This window comes from Carassius carassius, chromosome 49 (assembly GCF_963082965.1).
Source record: "Carassius carassius chromosome 49, fCarCar2.1, whole genome shotgun sequence".
Lineage (NCBI taxonomy): Eukaryota > Metazoa > Chordata > Actinopteri > Cypriniformes > Cyprinidae > Carassius > Carassius carassius.
In genome coordinates, this window is record NC_081803.1 from 16,182,053 (window position 1) to 16,207,583 (window position 25,531).

General features: G+C 38.4%; 2 protein-coding genes across 3 annotated transcripts in view; one reads left to right on the forward strand and one right to left on the reverse strand.

Moving 5' to 3' along the window:
* LOC132132857 (neurofibromin) overlaps window positions 1–25,531 on the forward strand; it is a 68,442-nt gene that overhangs the window by 22,838 nt on the left and 20,073 nt on the right. Inside the window, exons 21-35 of one of the 2 annotated variants that reach the window (XM_059545383.1) lie at window positions 136–275; window positions 1,147–1,269; window positions 1,374–1,457; window positions 1,595–1,711; window positions 1,806–1,987; window positions 2,887–3,098; window positions 4,040–4,201; window positions 4,324–4,427; window positions 4,947–5,082; window positions 5,861–5,923; window positions 7,048–7,206; window positions 7,564–7,661; window positions 7,736–7,882; window positions 8,169–8,315; window positions 8,436–8,546. In XM_059545383.1, coding sequence (XP_059401366.1) covers window positions 136–275; window positions 1,147–1,269; window positions 1,374–1,457; window positions 1,595–1,711; window positions 1,806–1,987; window positions 2,887–3,098; window positions 4,040–4,201; window positions 4,324–4,427; window positions 4,947–5,082; window positions 5,861–5,923; window positions 7,048–7,206; window positions 7,564–7,661; window positions 7,736–7,882; window positions 8,169–8,315; window positions 8,436–8,546 — 1,985 coding nt within the window. The remainder of the gene's footprint in view (window positions 1–135; window positions 276–1,146; window positions 1,270–1,373; window positions 1,458–1,594; window positions 1,712–1,805; window positions 1,988–2,886; window positions 3,099–4,039; window positions 4,202–4,323; window positions 4,428–4,946; window positions 5,083–5,860; window positions 5,924–7,047; window positions 7,207–7,563; window positions 7,662–7,735; window positions 7,883–8,168; window positions 8,316–8,435; window positions 8,547–25,531) is intronic. The other variant, XM_059545384.1, reaches the window with a different exon arrangement.
* LOC132132859 (oligodendrocyte-myelin glycoprotein-like) lies at window positions 10,317–15,928 on the reverse strand. Its single transcript, XM_059545385.1, has 2 exons — window positions 15,658–15,928; window positions 10,317–12,049 (listed from the first exon to the last, which is right to left on the reverse strand). Exons 1-2 carry the CDS (start codon window positions 15,669–15,671, stop codon window positions 10,816–10,818), a joined length of 1,248 nt encoding a protein of 415 aa, XP_059401368.1. The 5' UTR covers window positions 15,672–15,928; the 3' UTR covers window positions 10,317–10,815.

Sequence of the window (25,531 nt, forward strand, 5' to 3'; positions counted from 1 at the left end):
TACACCCCTAATATATATATATATATATATATATATATATGTGTACATGTATATATGTGTTTATATATATATATATGTTTATGTCACTTACATTAAATGTCATTGGTACTCATGCCTCTGTGGTCATATGTTTAGGTGCCAGTGAATGACACCAACACACAGTTTGTGGAGCAGACAATCGCCATCATGAAGAACCTTCTTGACAACAATACGGAAGGAAGCTCAGAGCATCTGGGTCAAGCCAGCATTGAGACCATGATGCTTAACCTGGTCAGGTAAGTCATTTGTTTGCCTGTTAGTGTCAGCTTTTCTGTGAATATAAATCTTTAAAAAAAAGGTTATGTTTGTCTTTCAACATTTACTAAAGAGGAATTTGAGCAATTTGTCCAGGGCTTTACATTACAGGTGTTTATTTATTTATTTATTTTGGCGGGTTGTACCAGAAGTTCAGATTTCTGCTATAATATATTTATTATAAAAAGGTTTATATATTTATACTGTTCAAAAGTTTGGGGCTGGTATTTACTAAAAATACCAAAATAGTGGAAAAAAGTGAAATGGGTCCCCCAAAGAAGCTAAAAAAGCTTATAATTGGGGGCCCATACTGTCACTTTTGATCAGTTTAATCTATCATTGATGAATAAAAGTATTAATTTCTTTAAAAAAAAATCTTACTGACCCCAAACTTTTATAATTATTATTTATATTATTTATTATAATTTAATTATTTATTATACCTTTTTTTTTTTTTACTTTATACGTTTTTTAAATTTAATTTGGTCACACTTTATTTTAAAGTCCAATTCTCACTATTAACAAACCATTAACTATTAATTTTGCTTCAGTAAACTCCTGATCTGCTGCTTATCAATAGTTAGTTAAGGTAGTTGTTTATTTTAGGTATTGGGCAGGATTAGAGATGTAGAATGTGTTCATGCAGAACATGTGCTTTATAAGTACTAATAAACAGCCAATATATTATTAATAGGCATGCTAATAAGCAACGAGTTAACAGTGAGAGTTGGTCCCTATACTAAGTGTTAATGTTAATTTTTTGATTCTTGCAATTTTGACAAAACCTCATCTATGTAACCCTAACCGTTGTTTTCTGTGTGCTTAAACCATAAGTATTATGCATGTTGGCAGGTATGTGCATATTCTTGGCAACATGGTTCATGCCATCCACATTAAAACAAAACTGTGCCAGCTGGTAGAGATCATGATGGAGCGCAGATATGACCTCTCTTTCTGCCAAGAGATGAAGTTCAGGTACAACGAAAAGCTACTGTTGTCCTGCTGTTTATTTGCTAGTAGGATTATCTGGAATGTTTTATTTCTTCTCTGGAGATGCATCAGATTTGTGTGTCTCTCAGGAATAAGATGGTGGAGTATCTGACGGACTGGGTGATGGGAACATCCAACCAGGCAGCTGACGAAGATGTCAAATGCCTCACAAGGTAACATTCAGATGGCATGGTTTACTGAACATCCTCCGCTGGACTTTTGGCTTGAGAAACCTTGATAACCATTATGTGCAGGACAAATCAAAAATGACTTTTAGTGGTTAAATTTTTTCTTTGGTTTTGAACGGCAGGGATCTGGATCAGGCCAGTATGGAGGCGGTGGTGTCTCTTCTGGCCGGGCTGCCCCTTCAGCCAGAGGAGGGGGATGGTGTGGAGCTGATGGAGGCCAAATCTCAGCTCTTCCTAAAGTAAGACTCATGTTCCATATAAAACACTAAGCCTTAAAGTGTCCCGTCGTGGGGTCTGTAGTTCTTCACTCTGCCCCCCTGCTGTCTTCCACAGGTACTTCACTCTGTTCATGAACCTGCTGAACGACTGCAGTGAGGTGGAGGATGACGGTCAGCAGGTGGCTGGACGTAAGCGAGGGATGTCCAGGCGGTTGGCGTCGTTAAGACACTGCACTGTGTTGGCCATGTCCAATCTGCTCAACGCCAACGTGGACAGTGGCCTTATGCACTCTATCGGTGGGAGAATCGAGCCGTAAACCTCTCATTGAACACTTTAAACCCCTAACTGTCATCCTGTACCGAATATATATTTTACCAATGTTTTTTTGTTAAAAATGATGTAGGAAAAGTAATAGATTAATTTATGACAAGAGTGCACCCTCAAAAATCTACATTATAACAGGAGTTTTGACCTTTGTTTAAAAAAAAGACTTCCTCGTTGCCTTTTTCTCTATCACATTTTAGAAATCATCCGAAATTATGTATCGACTGAAAACTTAAAATCTCAAAATTCATAATTTAAAACCCATTTTAAAATCAGACATTGCATTACCATGTAAATGGTACATCAATATCATGTTACAAAATGTTTTCAGTCATGAATTATACAAATTTAAGTTTGTATCATGCACATTCAAGTCTATCTTCAAAAACGTGAGTGACAGTTAAGGGGTTAAAGTCATTAATATTGTAAAATATTGATGTATTCTTTATTTATTTTACATTTAATTTAATTACTTTAACGGTACTCATCAAACCCTTTAAATCAGTCATAAAACTTTATCTTTAGTTCAAATAATGACATTTTGTGACAAATCTAGCAGCATATATTAATATATGCAATCAGTTCAACACTAGGAGAGAATTAAGCTTGAAAATGACACTAATATTGTAACAGCAACACTGTAATTGAACTAAATTGAATCAACACTGAACTGAATTAATTCTGTAGAGCTGCTTGTATCTGAATTGAACTTGTTTCATAATTGGCAAACCTTGCAATGTGAACAGGTTTCTTTTGTGTTTTTATTACTGTCAAGCTACACAATCTGTCTGGTATAAAGCACTATATAAATTAATACGACTTGACTTTCTCACACATGTAATCAAACTGTGTGCCTGCTGCTCTATCTCAGGGTTGGGCTATCATAAGGACCTTCAGACCAGAGCTACGTTCATGGAGGTCCTGACTAAGATCCTGCAGCAGGGGACAGAGTTTGACACGCTGGCCGAGACCGCGCTGGCCGATCGCTTTGAGAGGCTTGTGGAACTTGTCACAATGATGGGGGATCAGGGGGAGTTACCTATCGCCATGGCGCTGGCCAATGTGGTCCCTTGTTCACAGTGGGTGGGTACTTTATGCAAATAATCTTTATATCTATCTATCTATCTGTCTATCTATCTGTCTATCTGTCTGTCTGTCTGTCTAATTTTTTTATACATTTTTAAAAACTTGGTTAACTTTTATAATGTTAAGAATCTTTCAAACTTGAGAATCTTTTATTGACGTACAATAGTAAAATCTTTGCAAGTCAAAATCTTACCATCAATGATTATTTGGATACTGATTTGGCAATGGTCAGATTTACATATTAATTGTGAATTGTTTTTTTTTTACACTTAGTTATCTATTCAGCCATCGATATTATTCTCATTCTCTTTCTCGATCTCTTTTGATGTTTGAGTTTAACTTAACTACTATTTATTTTCTTTCATTTTATCCAGGAAAGTTTTTTCTCAACCTTCTCACAAACGTTATTTCTGATATTTATCAGTAATTATGACAAAGCTGCTTGTTTTCAAACTTTTTTATTAACAAATACTGTGAGTATTGATATATTAAATGATAAATTAAGCACAATTCATTTTGTGATTGCAAAAGTTTCAAGAAATGTTAGTTCTTCAATTTTACATTTTTTGTGGCATTTGGATTTAGATTACAATTAGATTATTGTAATATAGTAACAATAATAATAATAATAATAATTTTTTTAATTTAAATACTTTGTCATCCTCCGTCCCCCTGTGAAAGTTGAAACCTAGCAAACATTGTACTTTCACTATTAGCAAGCAGAAAATGCAAAACTGACTGAAATGTTGCAAATGAAATTTTGTAATGCAAGTTTGAGGAATTTATATCGGACTTTTTTTCCCCAGTGCACTTACAAATGATAAGGGTGTGAGGCACTATATTTTCAATTTAAAAAAAGGCAAAATCTGTGTATTGTTTTACTCTAAACTCACAGCCTGAATGTTTTTTTTAGTTTGTCTTGTGTTTGGTCTTTTCAGGATGAACTGGCCCGTGTTCTGGTGACTCTCTTTGATTCGAGGCATCTCCTGTATCAGCTCCTGTGGAATATGTTCTCCAAGGAGGTTGAGTTGGCAGATTCCATGCAAACGCTGTTCCGTGGCAACAGCCTGGCCAGTAAAATCATGACGTTCTGCTTTAAGGTGCCTCTACGCTTCCCTTGGCATGTACTGAAGTCAAATGATCATTCAAATAGGCAAATGATCCAGATTAAGTTAAGCTGTGAATTTCCTTCTTGGAAACTCATGGGAAATCCCTCTTCCAGGTATACGGGGCCACGTATCTGCAGAAGCTGTTGGAGCCGTTGCTCAGGGCAGTGATCATGAGTACTGAGTGGCAGATGCTGAGCTTTGAGGTTGATCCCACCAGGTATCTGTCCGACTGAACCTATAAATCAGTGATTCGCAACTGACATGTTGGTGCAAATTCACCTGTCACTTGATAAAAGCTAGGCAAATTAGGAAGAAGCATCATGGACAGATTGCAAAACATGCTGTCATCCCCAAACCTTGAACAAAGTAAAAGAGAATCTAACCTAGAGGAATGTAAATAGAGATTCAAACTGGTTTGCACCGACCACAATGTGTCTTGTGTGGTTAATAAAGATAAATGTGGTTAATTTTGTGTTTAAATTCAATTAGTATTTAGAAATAGAAATATTTTCCTACTGCGCCTGTGCCAGCATATTAATAAGTTTGCGTAACATTGGGCCTATGCAGTTCATTGTGATGTAAATATATTTTAATGTTTGATTTTAAGGACATTTTGTGTACTTTTATATGATAAATTATTTTGGTGCAATGTCTTATTATCCATTAAATACAGCAGACATACATATGTGATAGTCAGATTCTGGTTGGAGATAATTCAGGTGTGTTCTTCCTGCAGACTTGAGACTGGTGAGAATTTGGAAGAGAACCAGCGCAATCTGTTACGGATGACTGATCGCTTCTTTCAGGCCATAATCAGCTCATCTGGCGAGTTTCCTCCTCAGCTCCGCAGCGTCTGTCACTGTCTCTTTCAGGTGAGGCTGAAGAAACCTCGGAGCACAAAGATGCCTGAAGGATATTAAACCTGTGTGGAGATGGTTTCTGTGTATCTCTGTATCCCCATGTTAATGTGTGATGATATTACTAATGTCCTGTGGAGGCTGAGTGTTGGGCTAAACAGTTTAAAGCCAACATGAAATCAGGACGTATGTTTCTGGTCTTATTTGTGCAATTAATCACAAATGAGATGGCCTTTGGAATCTAATTAATGTGGTTTTAAATCTGAATTGTGTTGAGGCTGTAGAACTGGTTTCTGTAAAATACATATTTGACAAGTCTGTGTGTATTTGATGGAAAAGTCACATAGAATCTGCAAACGATTTTTTTTGCGCTTAAGTTTGTGTAAATAGACTAAAGAGTGACAATTTACAAAAGATTGGTTTTACGAATGCTATATAAATTCATTCTAACTGTGCTACATAACTGAGGCCAGTTGTGCAGGAAAATGTGAGGAATTCTGCCGAATGAATTATAATGGTAAAAAGTTTATACTACACTACAGTGCAAAAGTTAGAGGTCAGTTTTTTTTATTTTTATTAATACTTCTATTTAGCTAGGATCCATTAAATTGATTAAAAGTGACAGTAAAAACATTTGTAATGTTATAAAAGACTTTTCCATGCACATTCTTTGCATTTATAGTAGTTAGGAAACGTGCACGTGTGTGTGTGTGTGTGTGTGTGTGTGTGTGTGTGTGTGTGTGTGGGTGTTAGCTTGTGCCATGACTTGTTTGTGCTCATTTCTGTTCTGTAGGCTACTTGTCACTCTCTCCTGTCTAAAGCATCTGTCAAAGACAGAAAGGAAGTGAGGAAAGCAGTAAGTGTGAATGGCGGACGTATCTGCTTCCTGTCTCGATTCACTTCATTAATCTGAGACTCTTGCGCACCTCTGGCCTGCATTACTGTCATTACATCAAATCATGTCTACTAATTTCCTGATTTTTGGCAAGATGAAGCTTCCACTGAATGTATCTCTTAGCACCACCAGCAGGAAAAATCCACAAACGCTGTAGGTCTGGCCATCATCTTTGCATGAGCCGTCACTCTCAGGACTGAGGGTTGGAAATGATCAGTAAATGAAAAGTATGAAAAAAATTCTGTGCCAGTTAGTTGAAGCAAAAAAGTACGATTATAATTAGGTGCGTAGATTCAATTAATAGAAGAAAAATGCAAAAGGCCAAGGCAAAAAAGCCACACACCAAACGAAGAGCAAAGAACAGTCGTATATTCCTGAAGATTTACATCTAAAATAGTGACTGTGCACACACATACAAAAAAGCAAACCTGTCAGTCCTGGATAAAACGTTTGCTTTTTTGTATGTGTGTGCACAGTCACTTTTTTGTTTGTTGTCACCTCCATGTAAATCTTCAGGAATAAACGACTGTTCCGAGGACCTTGAACTTTGCTCTTCATTTGATGTGCGGATTTTTTGGCCTTGGCCTTTTGGAAATGATCAGGGCATTGAATGCAGTGATGCAATTTGGTCCCTTTTTGACTGCCAGATTGCTTTTACACTTGACTGTTCAGTTTGAAAGGTTTATTCAGAGTAAAACGCATTTCTCTTTATAGTGCCATTTTAAATGCTTTGCTTTTGCCTCTCTTCTTCTCTAACATTCTTAAAGGTCACTGGTGAAGACCTGTGCCATCATTGAAATGTTTAACAGCTTTAAACTGCTTTCTACACTTTAACTCTAAAGCCTCTGGTGCCAATTCATTCAGATAGTTCCCTCACAGAACCTCATGTTATTTAACAGATGGCATATGATCAACTACACCTCCAATAAACCAGAATTTGGCCCGATTTGACTTTAAATGTTCAGATGTATTAATGCTGTTATGCATTTTGGTTCTGGATTGGAACTGTCGTAATGAAGTAGCATCATGTTGCCTCATAAAATCCTTCTTTCATGTTCCTGTGTATTTCTGTGTTTTGGTTTCAGGTGGTGAGCCAACGCTTCCCACAGAACAGTATTGGAGCAGTAGGTAGTGCCATGTTTCTGCGTTTCGTGAACCCAGCTATAGTCTCTCCCTATGAGGCTGGGATTCTCGACAAAAAGCCTTCGCCCAGGATAGAAAGAGGCCTTAAACTCATGTCGAAGGTGAGAGTATTTTGCAGAGAAAGAAATTAATACTACTATTCCTAAAAAAATGTCCATGCTGGAAAACAGTTTGTGCCAGCTTAAGTTGGTTTTTGCAGCTCCAATGCTTGTCCAGAAAGGTCTGCCAAATCAAAAGCAGATCTGGCAACCCTACCATCTAGCAGGGTTTATTTAAACAATAAGCCACTTAAATAATAGTAAAAAAATGCTTCAAATCACTGCAGTGCATGGCCTTGAGTGTTTTATTGGATTAATAGAAGCATGATGAAATACAATATTTTATAGTGTACAATAAAGTTGTAAAGCGGAAAGATTTGGAGGTTTCCTTTTTAAACAGACTTGTATTTCATTTGACAGATCCTGCAAAGTATTGCCAACCATGTTTTGTTCACAAAAGAGGAGCACATGAGGCCATTTAATGACTTTGTGAAGAGTAATTTTGATGCAGCCAGAAGGTAAGAAAGCGATTATGATCTTAAATTTTTAAATTCCTGTCACCAGCTCATTTAAACTTTGGCTCTCCTTCTAGATTTTTCCTGGACATCGCCTCTGACTGCCCGGCGAGCGACTCTCTCAACCACAGCCTGTCCTTCATTAGTGATGGGAATGTTTTGGCCCTGCACAGGCTGCTGTGGAACAACCAAGAGAAAATCGGACAGTATTTGTCTAGTAACAGGTGAGCAGGTCTGCGAAAGACTTGTGTTGTCAAGTCAGTTTCAGAGAGACTGTTATTGGAAGTGCAGTTTGGCCATGTCTTGAGCTGAGATTCTTGGAATTTTTGCCCATTCAAATCTCTACATTTGGTTAGGAACTGATTTGCATCTTTTACTTTTTCTCCTTGACTTGATTCTCTCTGCTCTGATTGCATTTGTAAAACACTATGTAAGCATACAATTATTGATGATTCTCAAATTCTCAGTGAAGTTTCAGTTAATCAGATAATTGTTCTCCATACACTTCAGGGATCATAAAGCTGTTGGAAGGAGGCCCTTTGATAAGATGGCCACGCTGCTTGCTTACCTGGGTCCCCCAGAACACAAACCTGTAGCAGATACTCATTGGTCCAGTCTGAATCTAACCAGCTCCAAATTTGAGGAGTTTATGACAAGGTAGAAAATTGAAACATTCTTACAAGATTAGTATTTTTCTAACATCATTTTTATGTCTTATTTTAAGCTGAAACCCCACTTTTACTTTGCAGTTCATAACTGTTTTTTCTTTTTCTTTAGACACCAGGTGCATGAGAAAGAAGAGTTTAAAGCGTTGAAGACTCTTAATATCTTTTATCAGGCTGGAACCTCGAAGAACGGAAACCCTGTGTTTTACTATGTAACTCGCAGGTAAGACTTAAAAAATAATTTGCAAAAGCACACAGCGTTCTTTTGTGGGAAGTTTTATTCCTTCTGAAAATAATCAGTTGACTAACAATAGCTTACAGATGCATAGATGTATTTTTGTTGATTCAAGTATGAAGATATTACAGCATTTTTCACCAATAAATAAAACAAAACATGATTGCCCTTTTCATAATAGTTGTGAATAGTATTGATGTTTTACATATTTTTCTCTAATGTTAAGCAAAAAGCTGTTTGTTACAAGTCGTGTAACATCTACGACAATTGCATAGAATTTCAGAAAACATTACATTACATCTCCGAAGAATCTCATGTTATTGTGTGCCTTCAAAGCACAAGGGAGGTTGATGGTCACTGTATCATCTATACAAAGCTCAGAGCCACGGACACAAACAGCAGAAGTTTGAAGAAACTAGTCATGGAGGAAGAGGAGGAACTGCTAACGAGGGCGCTGGCTTGTGCATTCAGATTTGTGTTGTTTTTGGAGCTGGTTGATTGGGTGGTGGTCGTCATACTCCAGGCGCCGTTTGAACCGCCGCCGGCTGCTTGGTTGGGGCCATTCCCATTCGGTAAAGCACTGTTGTTCATTTTAGCAGTGCTGTTGGTAGTAGGATATGAAGTAGTGGTGTTTAAACTAAGGGTAACCTGCATACAGCCGAACATCCCAACTAGCAGAACCAGGCAGACGTGCACTCTTAGAGCCATTTTTCTGATCTGACAAAAACATAACACAAAAATCATATCAGTATAGAAGTATAAGCACTTCTTTTTTTACTAGCTCCCTAGTGATGTTTAACACTTGTATATCATCAGAGTTTTTTTTTTTTAAGATAAAAGATTAATATGTGATCATACAGGTTGAAAGTCATTCAGAATTTAATTTGCGAACACTGCATTAGTTCAAAGAAATAATTTAGCTGTAAACATGCCCTGGGTACTCACCAGCAGTGCTCCACTCAAATAGTGCTGATGTTTTACCTCTGTAAGCGGTGATGTGCAGTGTCTCTGAACAGATGCAGATGCTTTTAATAATGACACCAGTGGAGGAAGTCACATGATTCTTCAAAAAGGAGGGTCAGTGATGGAAAGATCATGCTGACAAGATTTCCTTTTGTTTAACAAATAGTTTGTTTGCTTTTCATCAGGTATCATGGTTACAATTGGAATACTGGCTTGAGCTGGGTTTACGACAAAAGATTTCCAAATATAGAATTATATAGAAGTCTTATTTTAAATTTGATATGCCTACATAGCTGGGTAATCTGACAAAAGTTTATCACTGTCATTAGTAATAACAGGGTTTCTAAATGTTTTGTGTTCTGTCAGAAGATGATAATGAAAGCATGATGGTGAGAAAAATAAAGTGCTTTCCCAGCTAAAAAAATCGGTTAACATCAGCTTTAGCAACATTTTTTAAATGTGAATATGTAATAAATGGTTTCCAGCTACTCATTACTGGTTTAAGTAGTTGTGAAGATGGCTTACCAGCTGTTTGGGACCTGAAAGAGCTGGTAGACTTACCTTGGTCAAGTGTCCCTGTAGTTTTTGGTAGTTTTCTGTTCATTTAAGTGACTGATTTATTACTTTACATAAAACTGTACATGGTTTAAAATATTTTTTTTATTTTTATTTTTTATATGTTATTTGTTTTGACCGTGGATGGATAAGTGATGCGTTGTAGCCAAGTGGTGAAAATTTGGTTGGTTACCATCGATGTTTAATCCTTGCTAATGAAAGCCAAAGTTGTACCCTTAAGCAGGCAGAAAGCAATATTTCTTTATTGAATGACATCACACAGTAGCTTTTTATTCTAATGGAAATCATTATATTTCATTATATTGATTTTATAATTTTTATTGTATAGATTTTATTGAACAGTGCAGAGCTTGTGATTAAAAATAATCCTTTTCATGTTTTTTTTTTTTATTGCAGTAGTATTAACAGAATCATGCATTTAACTTTTTTTGAGCTAAATGGATTATCAGAAGTTAATCAGTCTCTTTAACATAATGAAATGCTTCTATTTCATGTAAACCTGTATGTCCAATAATCCTGTTTGTTGCTCCTCTTCATCAGTAGATGGAGGTTATATTGTGAGACTGTTCTGTTTTGGTAGCTATTAAGTTCATTTGATGTTTTCATTATATATTACACATAAAAATGACTTGAAAATGCGGAGCGTGTTATCCATTTGTTAACATGAAATTTTAGTTTGATCCAGTTTAGAAGAAAGGCCGTGTGACTCAGCTGACCCTTAGAGCCCTTGCATCATGGCCATCAGAAGGAGCGTACAGCAGACTGATGTGAAGAGTGAACCCATGCTGCATCTTGAGCTTGTGTTTCGACTGAGGTTGTGATTGGGTCTCTTCACACTCCGTGTACGGAGAGTGGTGGTCCTGCGTGTGGTGGAGACAGTAGTGAAGAATTTGCCTGTTGTGACTGGGCCTTCTGTAGTTGAATGAGTATTAGAATGGGAAACCTCTGAAGTTGAAGTAAAGTGAAGGCCACTCCTGGAAGACTCCTGTTCCTTGGTGCTTCTAGATCCCGATTGGTCATCCTTGGTATGTAGGAGTGACGTCCAGAAGTGCGTGGTGACCACTTGTACATATGGGTGGCTTGTCACCTCGGTTCCAAAGAAGTATGGGGACAGCGTGTAGGTTTCAAAGTGCCAGCTCCCTGTACTGGACAGATGAGCCTCTCCGCAGGTATGCCAGGTGTGGCAGGGGCAGCCCAACACTCGGGCGGAAGTGTGTTTGGTCCACACCAACAGGTGGCTGATATTGGCAGTTTCTTCACAAGCCCAGGGATTGTCCCCTAGAGTGATGAGCTTCAGACTTTGAAGATTCTCGAATGCCCCTTCACTGACCGTGGTGAAGCGGTTTGCGTGCAGGTAAAACCGAGCCAAACTGTGTAGCCGGTTCATGGACCCCGGCAGAATCTGGACCAGAGTGTTGTGGGATAGATCTACCACCTCCAGGTTTTGGGGCATGTTGGTAGGTACCGTCCAGAACTTGTTATGACTGAGGTTGAGAGCCTTCAGGTTGGGGAGCGTGTTGTTGATGAAGACCACACGTTCCAGCTTATTGACGGACAGGTCCAGAACTCTGAGGTTCCACTGGTGTGCTGTGTCATCCTTGTTAAGAACATGCAGACGGTTTCCTGAGACGTTGATTTCCCACAGCGCCCGTGGCAGCGAGGCTGGGAAGTGAAGCAGACGGTTGTAGGAGATGTCCAGGGTGCGCAGATGTGTGAAGGAGCTTAGGTGGTGGTCCAGGTCAGATAGCCGATTGTGGGTCAGGTTGAGGGATTGAATGTTTCGCTGCAGGCCCACCGGCAGATGCCTAACCCCCTTCAAGGAACAGTCAACTGTCCGATGGCTCTTGCTACAGGAGCAAACACTGGGACATTCTGCATGTACGTAAGTACATGTAAACCACAGCAAGAGCAGGCAGGACGTCACTGCACACACGGGCATCTTCATTGTGTTCCTGTAGACAATTGCAAGAGATTAGTTTTTTTTTTTTTGTATGTTACCTGCAGAATGCATCCAAAGTTATTAGTTTTTGTAGTATTGTACTAATATCATGACTGGTAGTACTTTGTGATTAAAAGTGATTATATTGAGTCTGATTACAGAAAGATGTAAGATAACAGTCTGATTACGTATGATAGAAATCTAATTATAATGCACAAGAAAATGAGTCTGATAACAGTGTGTTGCGTAGTAAGTAATGACAATAGGTGGCTTTACATGGACACTTTTTGCTTCCATCGGAATGAATTCATTCTGATTGACGAATCCAAATGTGTTTACATGAACGCTGAATAAAGTGATTGGGTTGATGTGCGTGTTTACATGTCACAAGCTTCTGATCGGATTTACTCTTTTGACATGCGCACACTGCATGAATATGCAGAGTTTCCCGCTGCTGTTTTAAAAAGCACACGTTATATTGATCTACTTCGGGTCCTAATTAGGCAACGACCAGCACATGAACTGTTGTGCTGCTTTACTTTAGTAAAAAAAAAAAAAGTAGTAAAAGTGCCTCTTCCCGCACCCAAAACTAGTCGTCTGTTGATGAGAGTCTTAAACGAGGACTGGTGGGATGTGGTAGTGTTCCACTTCACATACGCTGAGTGAAAGGGGAGATTTATAATGACAGGACACTTATTTATAACACTTTATTCACCAGGAAGAACACTTTGTCATATGTCATTACGCTATTTCTACGTCACTGCGCATGCGCAGTACTTTCCAGTTCCTGTTTTCAATCCGATCAGGTGTTTACATGTCCTCTCACTCGGATTACAAAAGGGATAAACCACCCCTTACAATCCGATCGAGATTTTAGTCGGATCGAGCCAATTCAATCCGATTGACATGTTTACATGTGACATTTTTATTCTGATTGTGCTTCTAGTCCTATTACGATCGGATTAGAAAGGTCGATGTAAACGCAGCTAATGAGTCTGAGCTTTAGTCAATCTGATTGTATTAAGTGACAGGGTCTGATGACATTAGTTTGACATTAGAGTAATGCAGTCTGTGTGATTTATAATGAGTGTAAGCAGTCTCATTAAAATGAAGATTAATTTAGCGTTTGAATTTGGTGAGTTCGATGATGGTATGTAATTTATGGCGAGTCCAAATTTGATTATATTGAGTAACTGATTAGATCTGATGACAGTAATTCTAATTAAAGGAGTCATACCCTCGTATTACCTTGGATACCTACTGCTGTATTATAATCTTTCAGGCCCTTCTAAAAAAGAAAAGTGGAAAAAAAATAAACACAGAGCTCCTCAGACCCTTATTTCTGTAGGCATTATTGTCTCGCGAGATCTGATGCCATATTTTGGCTGTCGTGGACGGTCATTATAATAATGCAAATGAGGGGCACGTTGATTGGTTGCAGGAAGGAGGGGGGTTGACACCGCAGGTAACGCTTTAGCATATCATTACAAACTGACATCATGGCGCAAGTTGTGAATGAACGCGACCGGCTTCCCGGCCAGTGTATAAGTATGAGGCGCCGTTTAGGGCTTAAATCAAACTTCATTCACGCACACATATGAAACACGCTTGCATATATACTAAGTACTAGTCACACATACATGTATATGAACTATCTACGCACATAAAGTTACTCATATGAGACGTGAGCACAGCACACACACACAAATATAAGACGTGAGCACACACACACACAAACTAGACGGGGCCTCATGTAAGCGTTAGGCAATAAATAAACAATAACCGAATTCATGATGATCTCAGTCATTTGTTTTTTGCAAAGTACGTTAGCAGCCATTCCCCATACCTCGAAGCTAATACTCCCGCCAGAGTTGTGCCTGGGCGCGTTCATTGAACGATAATTCATGAACTCGTTCATGTTTTGGACTGAACTTAACGTACCGCATTACTGCCTGATGAACGTTACTGTGAAGTCATTCATTCTGGTGTCTGTGAACGCCACGCTCTCTCAGTTTAACTTCGTTCAGTAGGATGCCAGATTTCTATAAAGCATTCCAGGCGAAAACCCACCTAAAACCCACCGTAAACCGGCCTTAATATGTAGCGGAAAAAACACCCAACCTGGCAACGCCAGACTCTCTTGTTCAAACTCGATCATCAAAATGAACAAATCTTTTTTCGAGTCATTTCGTTCATTTAAGGGGCTTTAAATGTTACTATTAACTGGCAAATTCCCCGAACACATCAACCTACGCAATCTTGATCATATTCTGAATTAAGAAATCATTATAATGCAGTCAAAAGTCAGTTTTTGCAGTCCGTTTACAGGGAACATAAATAATTACTTCACCTCCAGTCTTTCGTTTATTTGTCTAGTGACAGACGCAATAGCATACAATAGCCGCATTAGCAGTTATGCTGTTTGTTACACACAGTAGAGCAATAAAAACACAGTCTTACCGTTTCAATTGCAGGCAATTTTGTTGGAATGGCGCTTTTCCCGAGCTTCGATGCCAACTTCGCCTGATATTGCCCCAAATTTGTGAAGGATTTCGGCGTACAATGTTTAGCACAAAAACCGTAACGATAAACCAGTGGGTTGAAGGAACCGCGTCATTAATAATGAATTTAATCCACTGGTCTCTGATAGCTCGGTCCCTTCTTGGTAGAGAAAACACATTTACATGTTGATTCTGGCAGTCAACCACAGAGCAACTCACGTGTGCACTAGTCCCAGTGTCTTTCTCGACTGAATATGAGGGGGAGAGGGGAAGGGCGAGCTTCCTGTTGCGGTGTCCATATATGGTATATCCTGCCCCGTCTTGACGTCAAGATGGGGAAGAAATCAAAATCTCATATTTGAGTGCGCGTGCACGTGGGCTATTTTACAAACCCTGAGGTAAACAAACGCTTCACTTTTAAATATCGGCTTCCCGGCCAGTGTATAATCGTTAGGCAATCATAACATACATTGATTCTCGTGGAAAAGTGAAAATTGTGGGTCATGACTCCTTTAATGCAGAATTGTGAGATCGAGTCTAACTACATTGAGTAATGCAATTTTTGCCCGATTACAGTGTGTTAACACAGTCTGATTATGACTGACTGAGTCTTATTACACAGTGTCTGATGCCACTTTAGCGAATCTGAATATAGAATATAATTAAAATGACAATGTTTAGTCTGATTATAGTGAGTGACAGCAGTGAGTCTGATTATGGTTAGTGATGATAATTTAATTATAGGGTGTGATAACCGTGGGTCTTATATAACATTTGATATTGATTTTAAAAAAAAAGTCAGTGTAAAAGGTTTATGTGTATGTATGTTTTGCCTCTTTTGTTTGCAGTTGTGAAGCTAGTCAAAGCATTGGCATGAGTTTTGAGAAAGAGTGTTAGACATGCAAACATTCAGCAGAGCTGTGAAGGTCTTCATGCAGTGGCTCTGCAGATCTGCCTGCACCTAGATCTGCTCGACTCTCTAAGCACGTGCTTAGAAAAAAACAGCATTTATATATAATGTGCTTAGTTGCTTGTTTATATCATGCCACATTACATGAAAATATGATTGTCTTATCTAATCTTTCCTTAGGTAAACTTTGCTGCATTGTGAATTACTTACCTTCTCCTTGTCATCACTCTGTGCTCCTTTTTCCTGTCCTCTTTCTGTCTTTCAGTTTCTCTCCATCCCTCACCTCTTTTTTTCTGCTTGATCTCCAGATTAGCACGGCTCTGATCTCTTTCTTTATTATGCTATTCTCGCTTTATGCCGCAGTAAAATCCGAATCCCGTCTTTCTCTGTGCATGTCCCTTTCTGGGATCACTATAATAGCAGAGGGGAGAGAAAGAGAGGCAGGGTTGGGGAGATGTAGTAGAGTCTATGCCCTGGTATAAGAAAGAGAGAGAGAGGAAGTGCTGACATCTCTGTTTCCTCTTTAGGATTCCCTCATTCAGCATCAATTTCCTCTGCTTTCTTTTTTGCTCTCTCCCCCTCCCTCTCCTTCCTGTTTTCCTTCTTTCTTCAGTCATTAAGCAACACTTAACCTGTAATTCAGACCTGAATATGTTTGAATATGTCTGAGTTTTAGATTACTGGGATTGAGTCTGATGAAAAAGACTAATTTCAGATTGGAAAAATTCTAAAATGAACACAATTTCTGATCTTGCAGAAATGTTCCGGTGATTTCAGTAAAATTGTTATTCTGATTCTGCTGTCAGCTATCAGTAAGAGTACAGCACTGTCATCTCCGTTTAACACAATTTACTAGGGCTGTGACGGTTGCCGTGACAACCGCGTCACCGCAGTGGTCGGTTGCTACCGCGGTTGTCTACTGCCACCGGCGGTAGTGCACGTGACGTCACAAACTCTATAGCAAGCATAATAAAAAGTTTTGTATATAAGTGTAATAACTGTAATAGTTGCAAATTCTAAGTCTAGGGTTATTAACAAATTACCTCAAACACAGCGTTTCCTTTAGATATGCAGATTTGAGCGCAGGAAAATACAGTTTATGCATTCAGCAAATTAATTTAGTGTTGGGCGATGGATCTTGTTGGGAAAGCAAATACCGCATCACCGATCTGAAGTCATCTGCATTCATGTCACCCATCAGCGTTTGCACAAGTTCTCATGATCGCAAACGCTGGCTGGTCAGGTTTGGTGAGGCTTTCTCCAAACTGGCCAAATACAAACGAGACAGCGATGAATAAACGATGGTTACAAGAAATATGGCAACGATTCCTATTTCAAAGAGAGCGCGTTCAGATGAAGAGTTAGTTATTGAGCTTGCTTGGTGGCGGAAAAGTAAACCGGACGCAACACAACCGCGTTGCGACAGGTTTAGTCTGTCTAGTGTCTATACAGGACATTTGAACTCAGTGTCAGTAGCCTACATCACAGACCGGACGGGGATTTATCATGTCGTGTTGTGCTGTGCTGCATCCAGTGTAGCATCACTGATTATAATGAGTATTTTGTCACGCTGCATCGCTCGCGTCCGTTAGATAGGGGGTATTTAAGTGAAGTGACATTCAGCCAAGTATGGTGACCCATACTCAGAATTTGTGCTTTGCATTTAACCCATCCGAAATGCACACACACAGAGCAGTGAACACACACACACACACTGTGAGCACACACCCGGAGCAGTGGGCAGCCATTTATGCTGCGGCGCCCGGGGAGCAGTTGGGGGTTCGATGCCTTGCTCAAGGGCACCTAAGTCGTGGTATTGAGTGTGGAGAGAGAACTGTACATGCACTCCCCCCACCCACAATTCCTGCCGGCCCGGGACTTGAACTCACAACCTTTCGATTGGGAGTCCGACTCTCTAACCATTAGGCCACGACTTCCCCTTTAACTTTCTTATTTAGGCTACTTTCTTGTTTAACTGAATTATTTCTTTGATATTTATTTTAGTGTTTTGCAGGTGCCACCGGCGGTTGTTGGTCCATGACTACCGCGGTGGTAAAAATCAGCCACCGTCACAGCCCTACAATTTACCATTTTAATCAGTTCCTCACAGATTCCCCCACACAGTCAACACATGCTGTAAAATTCAGTGTTTTAATTTAAAACCCTAATAATGAAGCACTTCTTAATTCTTTGTGTAGTATAATTCCTAGCACGCTTTTTGGTTAACGTATTTAAAGCTCCTCACCATCATGTTCTTGCCCAGGCAGGTGTGTGTGTTTGTACGTTTTGAACAAAAGAGTGCTGGTACAGAAACTTTTCAGTGCCACTCTCCATCTCTCTCTCTCTGTTCCTCTCCCTTTTTCTTCCTCAATCGCTTCATTCTTTCAGAGCCTGCTAATGCTGCCCAGTAATGACACATCCTCTGCCTACTAATGTAGCTTTGCACTGTGTGTGAGTGTATGATGCTGTATATTTGTGTTTGTGTGTGTCAAGCAGAAATGGCATAGAATGTTTAACTAAATCCATCTGCACTCAGTTCTTGTTTTACATGTGCTGTCTACTTCCTTTAGTTCATTGATCTGTTCATCAAACACATATTCCCGCTCCATTTTAAAAGATTTTGTGGCATGTGTTTTAGTGGATCACATTGTTTTTTATGTTTTTGTGTGTGAGCCAGGCAAAAGGAAAAGTCAGAGGTAAAAGTGAAAGGAATTGCCACATGATATATAGTCTTTTGAAATGTATTCAATTTTTCATTGTATGTAATAGTTAATGAACATTTTTCAACAAGTTTTTGTTTTAGTGAATCGGATTAATATCACTTATAATACAGGTCTAAATAGCTTTTTTTTATTCAAACAATTTTTAAAAACACTGCAGTGACCTTTAAAAGTACAATCACATAATATCAACATATATAATGTAATCTTAACACTCATTTGTTCATGTAAAGTTAAGTGTTTGCATATGCAAGACACGAAGACATTGTCTGGAAGATTGTGACTCACTGAGAAGTCTGTAGAATTTGTTAATTCACAATTTGTTTAGTTAAAAAAGCTGTCATGTCGAGGGTAAGAGTGCTGTGAGTCCCTGACATCCTCGTGTTTATACAAGGTATATGTGTTGTTGCTTGAGAGCAATAGTCTCAGAAATATCACTATTTTCCTGCTTTTTCTTTTGGCTGTTCTTATTCCTCATCTGTATTGCAGTGTGTGAACTGCTGTTCTGCAAGACTGAATGATATGTTCCACACAGGACAGGAGAACCTGCTACCCAGATGTTACTCCTCCAGTGCCGGGCTTTCCATCTTCTCCAGACTACCCAAAGCAAGATTACTATTAACAGCAACAAAAGGCACACAAAAGCAAAAAGTACTCCAAAAATATATCTGTGGGTTTTCGTGTCATTTTCTACTGCGGAATTAGCTGATTTGTATGTTGATAAAATAAATGTCTTGGGTTTCTGTGAAATAGTTTGTGTTTTTGACACGTGCCATCTAGTTGTCAAACTTGGTTTGCGTCCACTCATGCTTTGCGTTGGTTTTTCCATCTCGGTTAGCAGATCATTATTGGAATAATTTTCATTTGGCATTGAATCTGCTGTAGGTCCTTGATTTGTCGGTTCATATCGAGACTCTGTTGTTTTGGTGGGATGGATATTGGACCATTTTGTTGAAATCCTGGATGGAATTTCCAGTGTTTTTGATTGTAGTAATCCATTTCTTACAACTGATGTGGTATGAATATATTTTTCTGAAGGTCTTTGATTTAGAGTGGACATCTTAATTAGCTTTTCTGTGGAGACTGTAATAGTTTTAGACATATGCACTCCATCTGTGGGAGCTTGATTTGATGTGTCCTTTATTAACGGGAAACTTGTTTGGGACATCATTTTGTTAAGGATTGTGTATTTGTTTGTTGTGCTCTGTGATTGTGTTTCTGCATTACTCCGATGGGTTCTGGAATCCTGTAGACTAATGCCTGTCGACACAGAAGTTTCCTCTGGTCCTTCTGAGTCAAACAAATGATTCTCTATCAGGATTGGAAGAGGTGAAGTGGAAACCGTTTTGCTGCTTACTAATGAATCATTTGTTAATTTTTGAGTATTTTTCTTCATATTTTTTGGAATCAGCAGAAGTGAAGTGGAGTCTTGGATTTGCCTCTTCAATGTGAATGTAGGTGTCGTAGGTTTTGACACTCTCCAACCTGTGGTTGTCACAAGCCAGTTGGGTTTCCCATTTTGCCAGGTTACAGAAATAGTGTGTGGAGGATGTTTTATGATTTCAGGCTTGACTGTTAATAAAGTTGTTTGTTTTGTACTTGCAGGTGGAGTAGGTTTTGAAATGCTTTGCATGATGAATGGCGTCATATTGGGATATTCATCCTTTGTTATTTGTGGAACTGGAGTTGGTTGCAGGTTGTCGTTTTCCATTGTTGATGCAAGTATGTCATTATTTGGAATGTGTGGGTCCATGGCAGACTTTAGTAGAGTTTCCTGTTGAATTCTGTATGTTGTGGCCAGATGTGGGGTGGACATGGTTGCAATAAGGTGTACAGTTTTCAGACTGGGTTTTGCCATTTTCTGTTTGGGGCTCTGGAAATGTTGAGTTGAATGTTCAAGTAGTTGTGGAGCTCCTGACTGGGTGTTTTCTTGTGACACCTGTGGTGGCGGTTCAGTGAGAAAAGATGTAGGTGTAGAATAATTAGTACCATTTGTTCCAGTAGAGTGAATGATGGGTTTTAGAATTTTCTGTTTAGTTCTGTGGAAGCGTTGAGCTGATTCTTCAGCTAGTTCTGAATCTCCAGATTGAGTTGTTTCCTGTGAGTCTGGAAATGATGATTGAGTGGGTAGAGACTCCATAGCTGTGGAGTTATTTATGCCATTAATACCAGTGAAGTGGTTGATTTGATCATGTACGGCAATTGAAGAAGGGCTTTCTGCTGCTTTGGAGGAGTTTTTGATAGTGAATGTTGTGGAAACAGGGGTGTGTTGCTCTGTAACTTGGCTGGGTTCTATAATGTTCTGTATTGTGGTCTGGAGTCGTTGAGTTGATTGTTCAGCAAGTTGAAAATGTCCTGATTCAGTTGTTTCCTGTGAGTCTGGAAATGATGATTGAGTGGGGAGAGACACCATAGCTCTATAGTTTTTTGTACCATTACTACCAATGAAGTGGTCAATTTGTTCATGTATAGAATTATTTTTTTGTATTGTGGTTAGGAATTGTTGAGTCGATTCTTTAGCTAGATTTGAATCTCCTGATTGAGTTGTTTCCTGTGTGTCTGGTAATGATGAGTGAGTGTGTAAGGATGCCATAGCTGTAGAGTAATTTATGCCATTAATGCCAGTGAAGTGGTCGATTTGTTCATGTATGGCAATTGTAGAAGGATCTTCTGCTGCTGTGGTGGGAAATTTAAATGTTGTGGAATCAGGGATGTGTTGCTCTGTAACTTCACTGTGTTCTGTAATTTTCTGTATTGTGGTCTGGAGTCGTTGAGTTGATTCTTCAGCTAGTTGTGAATCTCCTGATTGAGTTGTTTCTTGTGAGTCTGGAAATGATGATTGAGTGGGGAAGGACGCCATAGCAGTGGAGTTATTTATACTATTAATGCCAGTGAAGTGGTCAATTTGTTCATGTATGGAAGGAATATTCTGTATTGTGGTCTGGGGTTGTTGAGTTGATTCTTCAGCTAGTTGTGAATCTCCTGATTGAGTTGTTTCCTGTGTGTCTGGTAATGATGAGTGAGTGTGTAAGGATGCCATAGCTGTAGAGTAATTTATGCCATTAATGCCAGTGAAGTGGTCGATTTGTTCATGTATGGCAATTGTAGAAGGATCTTCTGCTGCTGTGGTGGGAAATTTAAATGTTGTGGAATCAGGGATGTGTTGCTCTGTAACTTCACTGGGTTCTGTAATTTTCTGTATTGTGGTCTGGAGTCGTTGAGTTGATTCTTCAGCTAGTTGTGAATCTCCTGATTGAGTTGTTTCTTGTGAGTCTGGAAATGATGATTGAGTGGGGAAGGACGCCATAGCAGTGGAGTTATTTATACTATTAATGCCAGTGAAGTGGTCAATTTGTTCATGTATGGAAGGAATATTCTGTATTGTGGTCTGGGGTTGTTGAGTTGATTCTTCAGCTAGTTGTGAATCTCCTGATTGAGTTGTTTCTTGTGAGTCTGGTAAGGATGAATGAGTGGGGAAGGACGCCATAGCAGTGGAGTTATTTATACTATTAATGCCAGTGAAGTCGTCAATTTGTTCATATATGGAAGGAATATTCTGTATTGTGGTCTGGGGTTGTTGAGTTGATTCTTCAGCTAGTTGTGAATCTCCTGATTTAGTTGTTTCCTGTGAGCCTGGAAATGATGATTGAGTGGGTAGAGACTCCATAGCAGTGGAGTTATTTATGCCATTAATGCCAGTGAAGTGGTCAATTTGTTCATGTATGGCAATTGGAGAAGGTTCTTCTGATGCTGTGGTGGGAAATTTAAATGTTGTGGAATCAGGGATATGTTGCTCTTTATCGTGATTGAATTCTCTAATTTTCTGTATTGTGGTCTGGAGTCGTTGAGTTGATTCTTCAGCTAGTTGTGAATCTCCTGATTCAGTTGTTTCTTGTGAGTCTGATAAAAATGAGTTAGGTGGGTAGGATGCCATAGCAGTGGAGTTATTTATACTATTAATGCCAGTGAAGTGGTCAATTTGTTCATGTATGGAAGGAATATTTTGTATTGTGGTCTGGGGTTGCTGAGTTGATAATTCAGCTAGTTGTGAATCTCCTGATTTAGTTGTTTCCTGTGAGTCTGGAAATGATGATTGAGTTGGTAGAGACTCCATAGCTGTAGAGTTATTTATGCCATTAATGCCAGTGAAGTGGTCGATTTGTTCATGCATGGCAATTGTAGAAGGATCTTCTGCTGCTGTGGTGAGAAATTTAAATGTTGTGGAATCAGGGATATGTTGCTCTGTAACTTCACTGGGTTTTATAATTTTCTGTATTGTGATCTTGAGTCGTTGAGTTGATTCTTCAGCTAGTTGTGAATCTCCTGATTCAGTTGTTTCTTGTAAGTCTGATAAAAATGAGTGAGTGGGGAAGGATGCCATAGCAGTGGAGTTATTTATACTATTAATGCCAGTGAAGTGGTCAATTTGTTCATGTATAGCAATTGTAGAAGTTTCCTCTGATGCAATGGTGAGAATTTTAAATGTTGTGGAATCTGGGATATGTTGCTCTGTAGCTTGATTGAATTCTGCTGCTTTGGATGAGCTTTTGATAGTGAATGTTGTGGAATCAGGAATGTGTTGCTCTGTAACTTGGCTGGGTTCTATAATTTTCTGTATTGTGGTCTGGGGTCCTTGAGTTGTTTCTTCAGCTAGTTGTGAATCTCCTGATTGAGTTGTTTCTTGTGAGTCTGATAAAGATGTGTGAGTTGGGAAGGATGCCATAGCAGTGGGGTTATTTATACTATTAATGCCAGTAAAGTGGTCGATTTGTTCATGTTTGGCAATTGTAGAAGGTTCTTCTGATGCAGTGGTGGGAATTTTAAATGTTTTGGAATCAGGGATATGTTGCTCTATAGCTTGATTGAATTCTGTAATTTTCTGTATTGTGGTCTGGAGTCGCTGAGTTGATTGTCCCACTAGTTGTAAATCTTCTAATTGAGTTGTTTTCTGTGAGTCTGGTAATGAATGAGTAGGGAAGGGCGGCATAGCTGTAGAGTTATTTGTACCAGTCATACCAGCGGAATGAGTGCTTTGTTCCTGTACGTGAACTGAAGATGGTTTTACCTCAATCTCCATGTTCTTTGGCCCTTCTGGTGTTGTAAATTCCAGTTTGTCTGGCATCGTCATTAATGGTTTGATGGTGTTTGCATCGTTGTACATTTCATCAAGAAGTCTCCATAACATAAAGAAAGCATAAGCCTTTTCTGGTAAACGTAATGCATTTTGTAGGTCTAAGTTCTGCCTTCTCACTCGTGACCTTTTCACACCATCTCCACCCTTCCACTGAAGTGTTTCTGCATTGGTGGGGTTCGAGTTTGTGGTCAAAGAGATGCTCAGTGACAGCAAAATGGCCAACAGATAAAAGAACAAACAAGGTCTAAATAGCTCCATGTGTAATATTTGATATTTATGGCTATAGAGAGAGAACAAAACAGACATAAAAAATTTAACTTTATATTCTATACGTTTATTTATTTATATTTGTATTATTAAACAAATATATTTATATTTCATATAAAATACTGTTTCCTTGGGAGATTGTCCTTTTAATATAGTACGTATACAATAACTTTGTCCATTCACATAAGAGTTTAACTATCTACAGCTGTTCAAGTTATTATATATGCATATTTTATAATATGATTTATTTATATTAACCAACAGTGTCTTTTCAGCCAGTCAGAAATACATAATTGAAGAACTATAGATATTCCAGCATTATATTTATAGAGTAGAATGATCACATACATTTTTCTATTTAAGGTTATTTAATCTATTAAATTCTTCTCAGTGGTGTTTGACTTCGGTACTGCATACAAAGTTTTCTAACTGGAATTATCAACCAAATAACACTCAAACAATAAAGTTTCTTTGCCAAAATGTTTCTTACCATTTCTAGGATGTTCCTCTGTCTCTCTTCACAAAGATCAGAATCATAAAGTCAGAGAAGGCGTTTCATTTATGAACTGCCCTGGATGGTTTGCTTTACTATTTATAACATGCTGAAAATATAAAACAGTAGATCACATGATCATCTGTTAAATGTGAATGAATAGCAGAAACATGGGTGTGGCTGTAAAATGATGTATTTTCTCATGGTGCGGTGAGATGCTATAAAATGAAATGGTGTGGATTTAATTTTATCTTAATTTGACCTAGGCTTTGATTCAAATGAGAAACACCAAGTCTTGTATAGTTTATAAAGGTTTGAAATAAAGAATGAATTGTTTTATTTTCCAAAAACACAAAACTGCACACAGTCCTTTTTTTTTTGTCAGGTTTTTTTTTTTTGAACATCCTTAAAACAAGATAAGCTTACTCGTAAAATTGGATGAATCTGATTGTTTTCAGGGAAGATAATTATAATTCATTAAAATAAATGGCAAATAGTCTTATACGTTTTTGTTTTTCAACATATCTCATACATATATATCTCAAATATGTCATATCTCATATTTCACATATATCTAATTTAAGGATGTTTTAAAGATTTTTTTTTTGCATTGTGAACAAAATATAGATACATTATTTAAAATACAGACAACATAAATGCACACATTTGAAACATGGTCATTAGGGCTGGGATAAACGATTATTTTTTAAACAATTAATCTAGCGATTATTTTTTCGATGCATCGATTAATCTAATGATTAATTTTTCAGACCGATTTGATTTCGATTATCTCCCCATTAATTGACTACTAACAATTTATACATGTTGATTTACATATCTGAATGAAAAAAAAAACATCAATTCCTTAACATTGCAATATATGTTTATTGCTCTTAAAATTACAAAATAAAAGACTGACTAAGAATGCATTACTTTGCACTTGTATAGAGATAGCATTCAATAAAACCTTGAAACCTTGAAAACACATAGCTTACTGAAACAAGCTTACTGAACACATAGGGCCTAGCTTACAGAAAAAAGAAGTTCTTTCAGATGAAAATAACAACAACTTGATGTCTAGTATTCAATAAAAAAGGTCACCCAAAATACTTGTTTAGAGCAATTGAAAGAATACAGTATGTAAATGTAAACTTGAGGGCTTTAAGCTAATACAGAGAGTGCTTTTACAAAAAAAAAAAAAAATTAACAGTGGGAGCCAGCAGCCTGTCATAGAGAAAAAAAATCTCCGAATGCTCCACGTGAAACTTTGGCGTTCCGCCCTTTTTCTATCTAATGATTTTGGTTAATATGCACAAGGGAGGGAGAGAGCAAGAAGCGCTCGTGTAGTTTGAAGACTGTGAGTGCGCGAGCGCGCGTGTAACTTTGGTGTTTCGCCCTTTTTCTATCATGTTTAATGATTTTGATTAATATGCACAAGGGAGGGAGAGAGCAAGAAGCGATCGTGTTGTT